Genomic DNA, 14,573 nt, shown 5'->3' with positions numbered 1-14,573 from the left:
GACCTGCCAAAGCAATGCAATACATTTGTAGATATTTTAGCTTTATTCACTATGAGATAACTGAAAAATTTTCACTTATGATTTCTGAGCTTTGAGACTCACAGACTTAATAATACCATGTAACATCCATTTCAGAACATATTAAACAGAGTCAAATAATGAGTCACTTATCAATGAGCTTCCTCAAAAATGCTTGGACTTTTGAGCAAATATTCTATTTTACTCCCTAAAAGTCTGGTTTGAAACATAAAAAGAAAGGAAAGGGGGGGGGGGGGGGGGGGGGGTTACAGAGGTCTGCCGCTTTTTTGGCAGTTATCCAAGGATGCCATTTAGATTTGATCATAGAGATGAGATAAGGAAGTAACTTTGTATCCTAAAGTTGTAAAATTGTTTAAAGTCTTACTGTTTTCTTGTTGATTCTTGTGCTCATGCCTGACATGACACCATCTAAAATTTTTAGATTTCTGTATGAAATTCAGCTTCTTTTTCAGACTTTTTAAACTGCTTTTCTGATTGCATGTAAAGCTGGTGTGGAAACTTGAGTTATAGTTATATTTACTTGTTTATGTAACAACAAACAGCAAAAGATACGTTTTTGATCTTTCTATTTAATGGTTAAAATGTTATATATAGGAAGGTCTTTATTCTGAATTACTGGTTGAAAGTGGCACAATGCTCTTTATAAACTCAATTATTTTATGCACACTTTCGTGGTCTATAAATGTTTAACTGAGATGAAAATCAAAGCGTGAGTTTAAAGATGTGTGTGGTCAGACCCATGATTACTAAAAATTGACTGCATGTACATGTCACCATTGTGTTGTCGCCAGTGGTGACCACTAGTTTCTGGACCCCATAAAAGATTTTGGTCACAGTCATGTTGTTTTAATTCTAGCTGGATGTTACTGTATTTAAAAGAGAGGCTGGAGTTCTAAGTTCATCAGCTAATATTCTGAAGCTCGGTAAGCATGCTGCATGAAGACATGTTGGAATGTAGACATGTAAATATGCTGACTGACAATTAAAAGAACACCAACTTCGAGTTAAAGCCCTAAAATAATTCAAATAATTGAGTTACTAACAAAAAAAAATCACTCACAGCTCTTACAAAGGGCAATAACCAGCCTACTCCTACTCCTACTGGCATTTCCAAGCCCAGACTGGTAGGATTGAGTCAGAATGCTTTACCAAATCAAACTTGCAGCTCATCAAGAATGAAATTTCAATATTAGATATTTGGGTCTAAGTTGACAACAATAACCACCTCTAGTGCTGTTGGCCAACAGGCTGCAAGTGGAAACTGTGCTACAGTTGCCCAAAGACAAAAGAAGAAGAAAGGGGGGTGTCCTGCTAGGAGGCAGTGGGAGAGAAGAAAAGGCAGGAGTGTGGAGGTGAGAGTAAGAAGTTTAACGCCTGATCCCTGTTTCAATCCAGGGGGTCAATGTTGACATTGTAGATGACTATAAATACCTCGGAGTATACATTGACAATAAACTGGACTGGGCTAAAAACACCTCAGCACTTTATAGGAAAGGCCAGGGCCGACTCTATTTTCTGAGGTCCTTCAACATCTGCCAGACAATGCTCAGGATTACGAGCTGGACTCTCTTAGGGTGGTGATGGAGAGGCGAATGTTATCCAGGATAAAGACAATGTTGGATAATTCCTTCCACCCACTGCATGACATGTTGGCTAGCCACAGGAGCACGTTCAGTGAGAGACTAAGATTACCAAAAGGCACCACTGAACGACACAGGAAATCATTCCTGCCTGTGGCCATCTCCATGTACAACTCATCCATCTAACATGTACTGCAATAGCTACACCTTTTTTGCACATGCTCTTCTTTCTTATTCAGATATTTATTAGTAAGTGACTTATATATATGCATATATTGTATATATTGTGCTATTTCTTATTTCTTGTATTGTCTGTTTTTGTTACTGTTTGTACTGGAGCATCGTAACCAGCATAATTTCCACTAGGGATCAATAAAGTATTCTGATTCTGATTTAAATGTAGGGCTATGACCGGTAAAAGGAGAGATCCAGCTGATGTAATGGTGAGAAGGAAGAGAAACAGGCTAAGTAGAACTTGTCTACTCTCCTGGAGTACTTAATACACCACACCACTTCCCTCTATGATTTTTAAGTTCTTATTAACTAACATTCACACTTAGAGCAACGTATGGTTACGCTCTTGCCCAAGGATATTTGGCATGAAGACTAGGGGGAGCCAGGGATTGAACTACCAACCTACCAATCAGTAGATGATCTGCTCTGCCTCCTGAGCTACAGCCACCCATCAGTAAGCCGCGTGTGCATCAGACCAGGTGTGAAGTAAGGCCAGGAACACTGGAGGTGGGTTCAATCTGTTCTACAGCCTAGATATAAAGAGAAATGGATTAATAGTAATGTTTAAGGAAGAATATGTGACTAGTGTTGTGGAGAGTATCAGACAGGATCATGAGTTTGAAAAGGGTTGATGTTGAATATTGTCAGTGTGTCCCACAGGTTAGATGCCAATTCTCGTGATCATCTAAAAGAAATTGAATTGAATTGAATAACATTAAAAAAAAGGTATCTATGCTTTAATAACATGCAAACTGGAAACTGCTGCTTTTGTATATATGTTGGCTTGGGCAAGGCATTATCAGGATTGGAGCTGATGTTGCTGCACCATCTCCTGACTGGTAGACAAAAACATTGTTGGCAATGTTACACTGGCTGCCTTATGAAGTTATTTTCAAAAACTTTTCAAAAACTCCTACTTGTGAATAATAATTCAAAAGTCAGTTCATCAGCTTTTTAATTTTGCCTCATAGCTGTGTCTTACTGTGAACAGCAGAAGTTGTATATGTTAATTTATTGTCTTTATTGATTTTATAGCTTGTTGTGTAGTTATTGCTGTCTTTTTCTATGGATTGTACATTACAATAATAATGTCCATCTATAGCTTAACTAACAGAGCTCACTGCTAAATGGAGTCATAGGTTCCACACAATAAAGGGCGGTACCTAAGATCGGGATGCCACACCCCCACACAGGCACCTCCCACAGTACACCAGATAGTGCAGTTAGGGTCACAACATGTGTTCGGAGAACCTGAGTTGTTATTTCAGTTGTGTGTCTGTCACCTCAAGCTAGTCTGGCACTAATAATGTACTGTGACGAAGAGTACTGCCGCTCACTCACGTTTTATGTTATGAAGTTGTTTTTAGTCTCTAAAACTCTATCAGTGAATCCATTTGAAAACAGTGAAACCAGCTCGTGGTTAAAGTCACACCTTTGTTCATTCCTCTGTTGCAGGCAAAAAAAGGAGAACGAAAGCAACACATTTCTGTGAAAACAGCAAAGCATTTATTGCGTGTGGTTTTAAAGGCTAGTGTCTGTGTGGTTTTCAGTTCATCAGATACACAGTGCTGTCACCGCAGTGGAAAATAACAGGGGGGGATGCATGAGATTTGTTGCACCCCAGAATGTGCACAAGAACGTGGTCAAGCAAGAAAGCTGCCCATATACACACTGACTGTGTCAGGGTGTGATAGAGGTGCAATTAACATTTACAAAGTTAAAATAAATTTAGATGGCGTCCATTTAGTACCACTTATGTGGTAGTAATGTTGTATTAAATCTGTGGTTTCATCATTTACGTCAGTAAGGAGAAAACTGTTGCTAGATTTTCTGTGTTTCTTGATCATCTGTAGTCTTAAAATCAGCAAATTCTTACTGTTCCAGAGATTTTATTCGTGACTCATACACTGCTTTTCATCAAAGTTTGCAGGATCAAAAAATATATTTTCAATTACATTTCATTATAAAACATATTACTGTCTTGGAGTATTTTTCTAAAGTCTGTGAACGTACAAAGCCTGACGTTATCTAGCTCAAGCTTCAATGCCGTTTCTTAAACTTTGCTGTGAACCATTACTGAGTGTACAGGCCTTGTGAGTTCAGCACTCAGACCACACTGTGAAGTCTCTTCCTGTCAAGTGATCAGTATCTCGCTCATGCCTCCTTCCCCCTGAAGATGACCTGACTCTCCCTATGAGTAACTTTATATGCCCTTCTTTTATTTGATATGAAGACAAATTAAGGCAGAAAAACAGACATAAAAATGTTTAGTCAAGGGTTATAAAGACTAAACCACTAAACACGTTTTCCCATCATGAACACAGACAATCAGCTCTATGCACTGGCAGCATAAACAACATGTTTCCACTTGTGTCTCTATTGCAGGCCTTCTGCTTCTTGGTGTTTGTGGGTGGAGTCTCAACGCTGCTGAGTTCAGGTAAACGGAGTCCACATTCTGTAGGTGAAAACATTTACAGTCACAGACCAAAAAAAACCTCAATCAGTCAATACTTTCACTATTCTTGACTGTGTCAGTCTGATAGCATATGAGAGATAATTGGACTTGGCTTCAAAAAAGTAGGGTGAGAACCAGTTGATGTTAGATTTCAGATGCTTGTGATTTAGAAAGCATCTGAAATCTACCACAGGTGTCAGCGGTCAAAAGGTTAGGTAGAACCTGACCAGGCTTTCATTATGTAGAAGTGGCCCAGCCGGGCAGGGGAATCAAACCTCACATTCGAGCTGCAAAAGTTTAACCATGGTACATGAGGTTACTCAGTGTGACTGTATTGCAGTCTAATGAAGACAATGCAGAAACATATATTAGTCTGTGCCCAGATCAAAATCAAATTAATTTCATTAATTCAATATTCTCTGTGATAAATAGATTAATCAGTCTGATTGGTGTCACTGCGATACCAGCAGTGTAAAACGGACTATATGCATTACATCATCATGTAATCACTCGATTGATGCATAAATTCAATGAATATCATTTGTTTCTGTGATGTTAGCAAGAAACTGCTGCATGTGTAACATGAAAATATGTTGCAATGAATGATGTCTGAAAAAGATTCAGTGACAATGTGGTGCTTGTAACCTTTGACAGAAACTCTGCTTTTATATTTTTCCTCAATAAGGGGAGAGATTTTCTTCCTTGCTTGAAGGCCGAGGTTTTTCTTAGATTAATCACACATTTAATTCTCCTGTTAAATCGTAAACCTTTTAAAATTGCAATAAAGAATGATTTACCTCACCGCTTTGCTCTGGCTGCTGTCTTGGAGCTAAATGCCAAATATAAAAGTGTGATTAGTTTATTACCAACACAGTACTTTTATTAGGACTTGTTAATCAGCTTGTAAGAGTAGGTGAAACAAATTATAGCCACATTTACCTGTTTGAGGTTTCCTGACTTTTAAAACCAGAACAATGACCACTATACTGAGTAAACCAGTCAGACCAGCCAGGATGATGCTCAATGGTTGGGTCGTTCTGTTGAACTCTTCTAAAAAATGAATTAGATTAACTGTGTGATTAGTGTGGTTAAGACATATTATACAAGATAGTACTGCACAGTGAAGATTAAAATCTTTCCACTCATCATGGAATCTCACCTTCAGTCTTAAAATCCTCTCCTTCACTGGTTTCACCACCTGTGACCATGATTGTTGTATTATTTTACAATTTGCTGTTTGTAGTTACTGTGTTTCCACATGACATGATGAGAAACACTAAAGTTGCAAAGAAAGGTTTTTAACCTAAACTCACCTTGAATTCTCAACTCTACCCTAGTGGAAATAATTATATGATAGTCCAAGAAAAATCCACAGAAATACAGGCCAGCATCAGACAGATCCACTGGCTTTATTTGAAGAAAGACGGCGACGTTGTTGGAAGTCATATTGAATTTTCCATTTTGAAATCCATCACAGAATAAAGCTTGTCCATTGGAGCCATACATAGAGGCAATGCAGCTCAACGTAGCTCGGTTGACCACTCTGAACCACTCTGTATGTGTTGAACTTCTGGAAATGTTGGAGCACTGCAGTGTGACTTCTTCACCAGACTGAACCTCCACGGTCTGAAATTCAGAACCAGAGACAGAGAGCCAGCCTGAAACAAACAGCAAAGACAAAATTAAGATCCAACTCAAAGTGTACGGTACAACAGACGCTGTAAGAGGGCAACAACGTTTCATTTCATATATTTACTTAACTATTTTGTAACAATCAAATTTTAAATCGAATGGGTCCTCATGGCATTACTTGGAGCTGAGAGTAATAAACTGCCAGTCAGTCTGTAGATACTTACTGAATTTACAGAAAAATAAAGCTGTTATAAAGATGAAGCTCGTCATCATGTGTTAAATCTTGTCACTGCTTGGACTGTTAGTAAACCACACACCTCTTAAAAAGGGGTTTAGAGGGGCGGGGTATTTTTTTTTTTATCTGTCCAATGACCTGCCAATACAATACAGTATATTTGCATATATTTTAGCTCTTGTCAAATTCAAATGTAGAGGTTATTTATTTCGAACATAGCTTAACAATGAGTCACATATACAGAAAAAGACCAACTCCTCAGAAGCCCTTGGAGTTTTAATGCCTGGCGTGGTATATACAAGAAAACCACTAAGAGCTAGAAGAAGGGGGTCTGCGTTTGTTTTTTTCATTTTACAGAATAGAACTCGTAGCTTAGACTTGTTAATAAGACTACCTCTTGTGCTGTTGGCCAACAGGGTACAGTTGGCTGAAGACAGAAGAAGAAAGGAGGAAGGCATGCTAGGAGTCAGCAAGAAAAAAGGAACTTTAAATATAGGGACTTAGACTGGTAAATGAGATAGCTGGGTGATATGATGGAGAGATGGAACGTAGGTAGTCTGTCAAAGAGACCAGGTGGAAGGTAAGCAATGCCAGGAGCACTGAGTTCAACCTGCTCTACCATAGCCTAGATAGGAAGAGATATCATTTAATGGTAATCTTTAAGGAAGAAGAATATGTTAATAGTGTTGTGGAGGTGACAAAAGTGTCAGACAGGTATATGAGTTTGAAGCTGGAAGTTGAAGGGGTGCTTTCAGTGTGCATGGCCCAAAAGATGGATGTCAATAGGAAGAGAGAGAGGAATTATGGAGTTACATGGACAGGTGAGCAGAACGGAGTTCTAAGGTGTTGGGTAGGTATAGTGTTAAGGAAAGAAATGCAGACTGCCAGAGAGCAGTGGATTTTTCAAAGGGATAAAAAAAAGCTGTGGTGATGACATACACAAAGAGGGAGGAACATAAGATGATGCATAAGTTTGGAACAATGTGCACACATCTAGACTGGTAAAGAGAGAAGTTGCAAAGGAAAAGGCAAATGATGATTTGTATGTGAGGCTGTACACTAAGGAAACCACAAAGGCTTGTATTGGCTGCCAAGGCAAAGATCTTGAGGTGGAAAGGACCCAGCCAACATGCACACCTGGGATTTGCTCGGGGTGGATGGGTAGCATGTGGGCACTGGCTCAAAATGGGTTTTTTGTATGGGTTCCACTTGGGTTCCTCACATTAAACCAATATGGACAATCCAAAGTGGGCACATATAGTAGGTCCTTGCTGGGTCAAAGATGGGAAATACTTAACTTGGTTGGAAATGGGAAAGACACATTCACGGACTCACTTGGGTCAGTTGGGGCCCATTCAGTTTCAGATTTTCCCAACATAACACCAATATGAGCTTTTAAAATTGGGGCCATTATGGAACCCGTGTACAATCCCACTTAAAACCCAATTTTTAGCTGTTGTGGTACCCAAATGGGACCCACACAAATTTGAAAGATGGGGCCCGGATGGGTTTTTGTGTACTTTGCCCAGTTGGGGCTCATTTAGTGACCAAATTTTCTCAACATAACACTTATATGGACATTTAACATGGGGCCATTACAGATCCGTGGTCCTTCCTGTATGGGTTCATTTTTCAGCCCATTTCTAAACCATATGGGCCCCACATGTAAATGTTGGCTAGAGACGTTCAGCAGGTTAGGGTGATTTAGGATAGAGACGTAAATGTCATGTACGGCTTTAAATACTTATTATACACAAAAAATATTGAACACTTTGAGGCAAGTTAGTTGCATCAAGAAGCCCTTTTTGTTGAAGACTCATTTCTTCTGTTTATTAGCTAGGTTACAAAATTGTCTTTTGTTTGCCTTTGGTTCACATTTTGTGATATTGCAAAATGTGAGCTTGCTCCTGAGGAAAGACATTGAGACATTTTCATTATGTGTCAGAAATGTTGAGCAGAAATGTTGAGCAAAAATGAGACTAAAAGCCTGAAATACTCAAATTACATCATCTACTCAAAAAAATAGATGATGCATATTTTTGCAGACAGAAACACAAAAGTAAAGATACAAAGACTTTAGTGCAAATTTTATTATTTTTATTTTTTGCCAGCCAGTTTTTGCCATGTCATCCACAAAACATCCACAAAACTACATCAGCAGGTTACTATCATATAGCATGAGCTCCACTTATTGAGTCTGTCTGGCGGCAGCATACACAACATGTGTCTCCAGCTCTGTCTGTGCCACAGACCTGCAGCTGCTTTTGCCCTTCATCTGTATATTCATCCCCGTGTACTTCAGATTTTCTGAGCTCACTTTCTGAAAATCAAATAGTTACACAGCTGAGTTTACAACACATATGTGAAATGTTTATTGACTTGTGGTTTGTACCAAAAAATATTTTGCATTAAATGGGATTTTTTGATTTTAATTCCATAATACCTTATCTATACCAGCTGGGCAGCACAGTATTAAACAAAATTTAATTAAGAATCCAAGTTAAGTTAAAATATTATCATATCCAATGAACTAAAAGAAATGAGGAGAATCTTAATGACATAAGTCCTACTGATGTTACAGTACTAAAATGTTTCCCTGCTGTGAGTAATAACGTTTTGCCTGATTCGGATAATATTTGGGATATTTGTTTTCAACTCATAACATTAAGCTTGTAAATTCTAATTTAAGACAATTTTTTTTTTACCTTGTTTCTCTCTGGTTTAGGTTCTGCAGATAAGGAGCAAATATAAACATATGATTAGCTCTTTAACCCTTTAAGACCTACCATAGAACCAAGTCCGCCAGAGCTTATATTATATTTTTACATGCTGTGGAGCCATTTTTGGGAGCATTTCAAGTTTCTATACATCAATACAACCATTATAGCCCAGATTTTAATAATATGTATTCATTAAGTGCATAGTAATTACATAAATTGCAAAAAAGTGCAATAAACTACAAAAAAATTGAAAATCGTTTTTGATTTTTTAACATATATTTGTAGTTAGAGAAATTTAAGAGGCTTATCCCTCAAAACTGTAAATACAAAAAAGTTGCACAAAATAGTTTCCCACCACAGGAAATTTATTTTGAGTGTCTTCATAGTTTTATTTTTGAAATACACCAATTTTTATACACTGCAGGAAAAACGAAAATAAATATTATACTGCAAATTTGCAAAAAGGCAGCATATGCATCAAAATAAACTATTTCCAGCAGTGCAATATGAGTCCTAAACATCCCAGAAACGACACAGAAAGTCATAAAGTCAAAGATAACTTTTAAAAAGAGCAGTATAGGCCCTGAGGCCCTGATCGCAAAAAAGACTACATTTCCGCGAAAATGACGTCACTTCCGGTTTCGGCCAGGTAATGGCGGAAATGCAAAAGTTCGCGCTGACGTCTATTCCAACTAGGAAGTGTTTTGAACAGCTGATCGGACCGGCAAAGCGTGTTTCTGGAATATTATGTTTTTGTTCCTGCAAGCGCTTTTTATGCAGTTTTTGCAAAGCTTTATGTGGAAGGAAACGGTGACCTAGGACAAGCTGATGACACAATATGTAAGTACAACTCCTCCGGTTTCATATGCAAAAAAAATTTTTGCGCTAGCTTACGTGGTTGCAGTGCTACCGGGATTTAAAAATAGTTATGCATAACAGAGCGTTCCCGCTCCGATCGGCTCTAAAGGGTTAATACCACCATACTTTCCTTTGAATTTCAAATCAACTTATAAGAGGAGGCACAAAAATTACAGCAAATTTTACCTGTTTGAAGTTTCCAGATTTTTAGAACCAGAACAATGACCACCACAGTGAGTAAACCCGTCACACCACTCAGGATGATGCTCATCACATGTGTATTACCAGGCTCTTCTGTAAAAGAGACTATAATAGAACATCACTCTAATTCAATCTGTTTGATTTACACGTAATATTAATAATAATAATGATCACAATGAAAAACAAAATGTTACGAGTCAGAAAAGTAATTTTACTTTCCGTCTTAAAACCCTCTTCTTCATTGGTTTCACCGCCTGTAAAGAAACATGGCTATTATAATATTTTGTGATTTCCTTTTTGTCTGTGAGCTGATTTTGGATTTCATATGAACATAAAACTAACCTGGAAGACAAAAGTCCTCCCTACAAGCTTACCTTGAATTCTTAACTCGACTGCATTGGAAATGACCGTATGCTTATTCACGTAAAATCCACAGAAATACAGCCCGACATCAGATAAATCCACTTGTGTGATTTTAAGAAACACAGAGGTGTTGTTGGAACTCATATTGAATTTTCCATTTCGAAATCCATCACAGAATGAAGCTTTGCCCTGAGATCCATACATAGCAGCAATACAGCTGGGCTTAGTTCTGTTGATAACTTTGAACCAGTCTGTCTGTGTTGGATGACTCGAAATGTTGGAGCACTTCAACGTGACTTCTTCATCAAGTTGGACCTCCACAGTCTGAAACTCAGAACCTGAGACAGAGATCCAGCCTGGAATGAAAGAACATGATGTTTATGTCTGAGCCTACAGTGTTACAGGACAACAACATCCATTATATCTGTTTAATGACTTCACTTATTCCATTATTTGAAAGTACTGAGGTGCCAGTACTTACTGAGGCTGGAGAGAAATAAAGCTGTGCTCAAGACGAAGCTCCTCATCATGCGTTTAATCCTGTAACTGCATGGATATGTTGTACAACACAACTCATATAAAGGGGTTCAGAGGGGCGGAGTGTATTTTTCTTTTTTATCTTGCCAGTGATGTGCCTATACAATGTAATGCTTTTCATACATTTCTGTTTATAAATCCAGTTACAAAGTTTCCAAATGTTATCATTCCAAATTTTACCAAAAAACTTCACAGTGTGGCAGAAATTCATAAAAAGTAACTCAGAAACTCCCACAGTCCTCTTCTCGGCCCTAAAATGGTTTACATTTAAAACGAAACAAGAATGTGGTACTTTGGCATCATAGTGGGCCCATTTTGCTGTTGAATTTCAGCTTCACTGAAAATGCGTTGGAACAGACATTTATGAGAGATGTCCTGAAACATGTCAGAAGTTCTTATTTGAAGTGTGAGCTAAGTATTTACTCAGTCAGAGGCAAAACCACGTGCTTTGTTTGTGGAGAACAGATTGCTGTATTTAAAGTGGACATGGAACACCACATTTATTAAGGCTATTTTACACCATAGAGCCCTACTTTCAAAAACTGTCATAGATGTAACACTGTCTGCGCAGCTGGATTTAAGAAATAAGTGCTTAAGGTTAAAGTTTTCAAAACATGTTTAGTTGGTTGGTTGCAATCAATAGATTTACTTTATTTATGTTAGCTAACTAATAATAGAACCAAGAACTGGATGGCCCTAAAACAAAGTTTTACATTAGGGATATACTGTCCACTTTCACTCTCTGTCTTATTAGGAGGTTCTTCATTGTTTGGCTAGCTGCACTGAGACAGAAAAACCTAACTGTTAGCTGTAATGTTCGGGTTTGTAAAACACTTTATAACGCATTGTCTTTTCAGCTACTCCAAGCCGCTCTGCTCTTTGCTTTTGCTCTGGCTCGAGCTCTTTTCTAATCATCCACTCTCTCTGTCCCTCCTGGACTAGGGCTGGGTACCGTCACTGATTTCTACAACTGATTCAATTCTGATTCAAAAGTTCCCTATTCAATTCAGTTTGATTCCATCTTGACTCAGGAAGTCAGAAATATTATAATTCTGATAATTTATATTGGATATGTACTGTCAAAAGAACCCTCTAAACCTTGTAAATTAAAAAAATTAATTCCAAATTATTTGACTATTTCTCTGCAATCACAAACTCAATGTAAACTATTTAGGTATAAAAAAATTGACACTTGTGAGACTTCATCAGATGTTTTTGTGTCATGGTAATTAAAATATGAAGGAATTTTTCCTGGCCTTGCTTTTTTTAGCAGATCAAAAAACAGAAGAAAACCATGAAACAACATATTAACATTACCTGATGCTGAAGTGAAGTAAAGTTACAGAGGTTTTATTAGAGACACAGCCAAGTGCTTTGCAATTTGGTATAAGTTTAAATTTCTTCAGTGCTGAACAGCAGAAATAAGGATTTCTTGTTGGAGGTCATTTTTGAAAAAAAACCCCAAAAAAAGAAAACAGCGGCCGACAGCACTGAACACAACGGTAGACTGGTGCTTAGTAAGCGAGTGAAGAATGCACAAAATAGACATTTTTAATGGGAAACTGGTCTTGAAGTACACTGAGAAGGAAGTGTGATTTGGTGGAAGCAAAGAGCAAAAGTAAGAGCGAATTCAAGCATAGTTTTGATCTTCTTTAACCGCTGGTTGAGTGAATTTTGGTTGGAGAGTGACAAAACCTGCTGTTTCGGAACCTGTAAGATTTCAGTTTTCAGCACCCGATAGTATATACGTACACACTACTGCTGTCTGGTCATCAGTGTTTGTCAAGTTACTTGAAAAAGTAATCAGTAATGATTACTTCCTGAAAAAAGTAATCCCATTACTTCACTGTTTACTTATTTTCAAAAGTAGTTAGTTACTTAGTTAATTAGTAACTTTTTAAAACATGATTTATCCCCTAAATAGGTGATAAAGCGATAGATCTTTCAGCCCAATTCTACTTTTTCTGCATAATCCATCATATAAATGTAATCAAATGAAAAAGTCTCTTTTTAAAACTTGTTTTATTAATTTTGATCATTTAACTTTATGCATCAAGCAAACATTAAATTATATGCAACATTCTCTGACTGGAAGAAATATGTTTAACATTTAAACCTATTTTCTACACATTCCAGCACATAAAATAAATTCGTTTTTTGTGTTTACACTCAGTCTTTCAAATAGATGCAAGTAAAACACAGCAGAAAATAAATAAAATCAAAGACTCAGCGGTCGTGGCTCCCTTTTTTCACCTGTATAGCAGGAGTGGGGCAGGTATGCTCTGGTGCAGGTGTGCCGCAGTGGTCAGTGGAAGGATACGGCAGTTTCTCTGTGAGTTTCCCATTACGTGGTAGCGTACTTGGTGCTTGCTCGGACGTTTAGGGTTTTTTTCACTGTAAAAAGAAGTTTTCTTCCCACGCAGTGAACAGTGGACGCTAATGTTTTTGTCACTTTTCACGGAATCAAACTCAAAGTAAGGTCAGTATTTCTACGCTTTAAACGCTGCACGCTCATACTCTCTCCCGCACTCGATATGTTATCCATTTTTGATCTGCACACAGCTGTTGCCACGAATGTCGCACTCGCGTACGTCACTGTCATGAGACACACTCGCAAAAAAAATCACGGTTTTAGTAACGCAGCGTGCTTACGGGAAAGTAACAGTAATCTAATTACCTTTTTTGCAATAGTAATCCCTTACTTTACTCATTACTTGAAAAAAGTAATCGGAACGCGTTACTGCCCAACTCTGCTGGTCATGCTTTGTGTTTACATATTTTGGGCAATCAGTTTACCTGCTCTTTAATCGTTTGTTGTTTTAGCTGTTTGGCGTTTGTCGAAATACTTTTATGAGCTTTAAGCTGAGATTCTGGCATTTATGACAAAATACATTTATATTTAAAATCAATTTCAAGAATTAATGAATTGATATTGCATTATTCACATTCAAATTGATTTGAATCAGGAAATCCATTTTTTAAACCTATCCCTATCCTGGACCCAGTATGCTACTGAAATAGGGAAAGTCTTGATGGTCATGATGAACCCTAACCCTGTGGCCTCCACCCTCCCCTAAGCTCTGTCTCTGCTGCTTCATTCCTCCCCTATAGCTGAGCCACCAGCCACACCCCACTACAGAGACCTTTCCACATATAAGCATACATGATCAGAAGATGTTAGTTTTCTTTGAACCTCCCTTCATATTTGAATAAGCAATGATGAAACAGTTCTAAGTGATGAAGTCTAATAAATCCAGATATAGATCTTCTTTCAGTAACAATCACTGTCCACTATCCTTCGCATTTAAAGCTCAGACGTTGTCCAAAACACACTCAATTTCACCCACCATAAATGAAAAACGAAAAAGATGGTAGCTAAAGTTAAACACTTTAAGATTTTGTCAAAACCTGCAGATTTTTGTGTTGTCCTCAGGTCAAAAATGACCCCAGGTGTATGGCAAACAAGTGTATGGGAATCCTGAGGACATCACAAGGGTTAACTAGTGATAAAATATTGGCTAATTCATATTTTCATTGTCTAATTGTAACATCTACCCATACCTGTATGGGATTTTTGAGCCTGATGTTTATATAACTCTAAATATTTATATAATCAATAAATTATCAAAAACAGAAGAAGATTTTAAGACCGCTCCTTACTGAATATCTTTTGCACACACACACACGTACTGAATGTGTTCTGTGACCATGGCAGATAC

At 37.7% G+C, this 14,573-nt stretch overlaps 3 protein-coding genes across 3 annotated transcripts in view; all 3 read right to left on the bottom strand.

The window, feature by feature from the left end:
- LOC105941419 (uncharacterized) overlaps nt 1-14,573 on the bottom strand; it is a 33,211-nt gene that overhangs the window by 2,668 nt on the left and 15,970 nt on the right. The gene's annotated exons all lie outside the window — the stretch shown is intronic.
- LOC143414092 (T-cell surface glycoprotein CD8 beta chain-like) lies at nt 4,606-6,633 on the bottom strand. The gene is made up of 5 exons (XM_076877755.1): nt 6,570-6,633; nt 5,618-5,966; nt 5,443-5,449; nt 5,248-5,392; nt 4,606-4,649 (listed from the first exon to the last, which is right to left on the bottom strand). Exons 1-5 carry the CDS (start codon nt 6,631-6,633, stop codon nt 4,606-4,608), a joined length of 609 nt encoding a protein of 202 aa, XP_076733870.1.
- On the bottom strand, nt 8,364-10,844 carry LOC143414088 (uncharacterized). Its single transcript, XM_076877748.1, has 6 exons — nt 10,799-10,844; nt 10,329-10,673; nt 10,170-10,208; nt 9,940-10,059; nt 8,881-8,903; nt 8,364-8,495 (listed from the first exon to the last, which is right to left on the bottom strand). Exons 1-6 carry the CDS (start codon nt 10,842-10,844, stop codon nt 8,364-8,366), a joined length of 705 nt encoding a protein of 234 aa, XP_076733863.1.

The sequence above is a fragment of the Maylandia zebra genome, linkage group LG3, assembly GCF_041146795.1.
Source record: "Maylandia zebra isolate NMK-2024a linkage group LG3, Mzebra_GT3a, whole genome shotgun sequence".
Lineage (NCBI taxonomy): Eukaryota > Metazoa > Chordata > Actinopteri > Cichliformes > Cichlidae > Maylandia > Maylandia zebra.
This window is presented reverse-complemented; position numbering and strand designations above follow the sequence as displayed.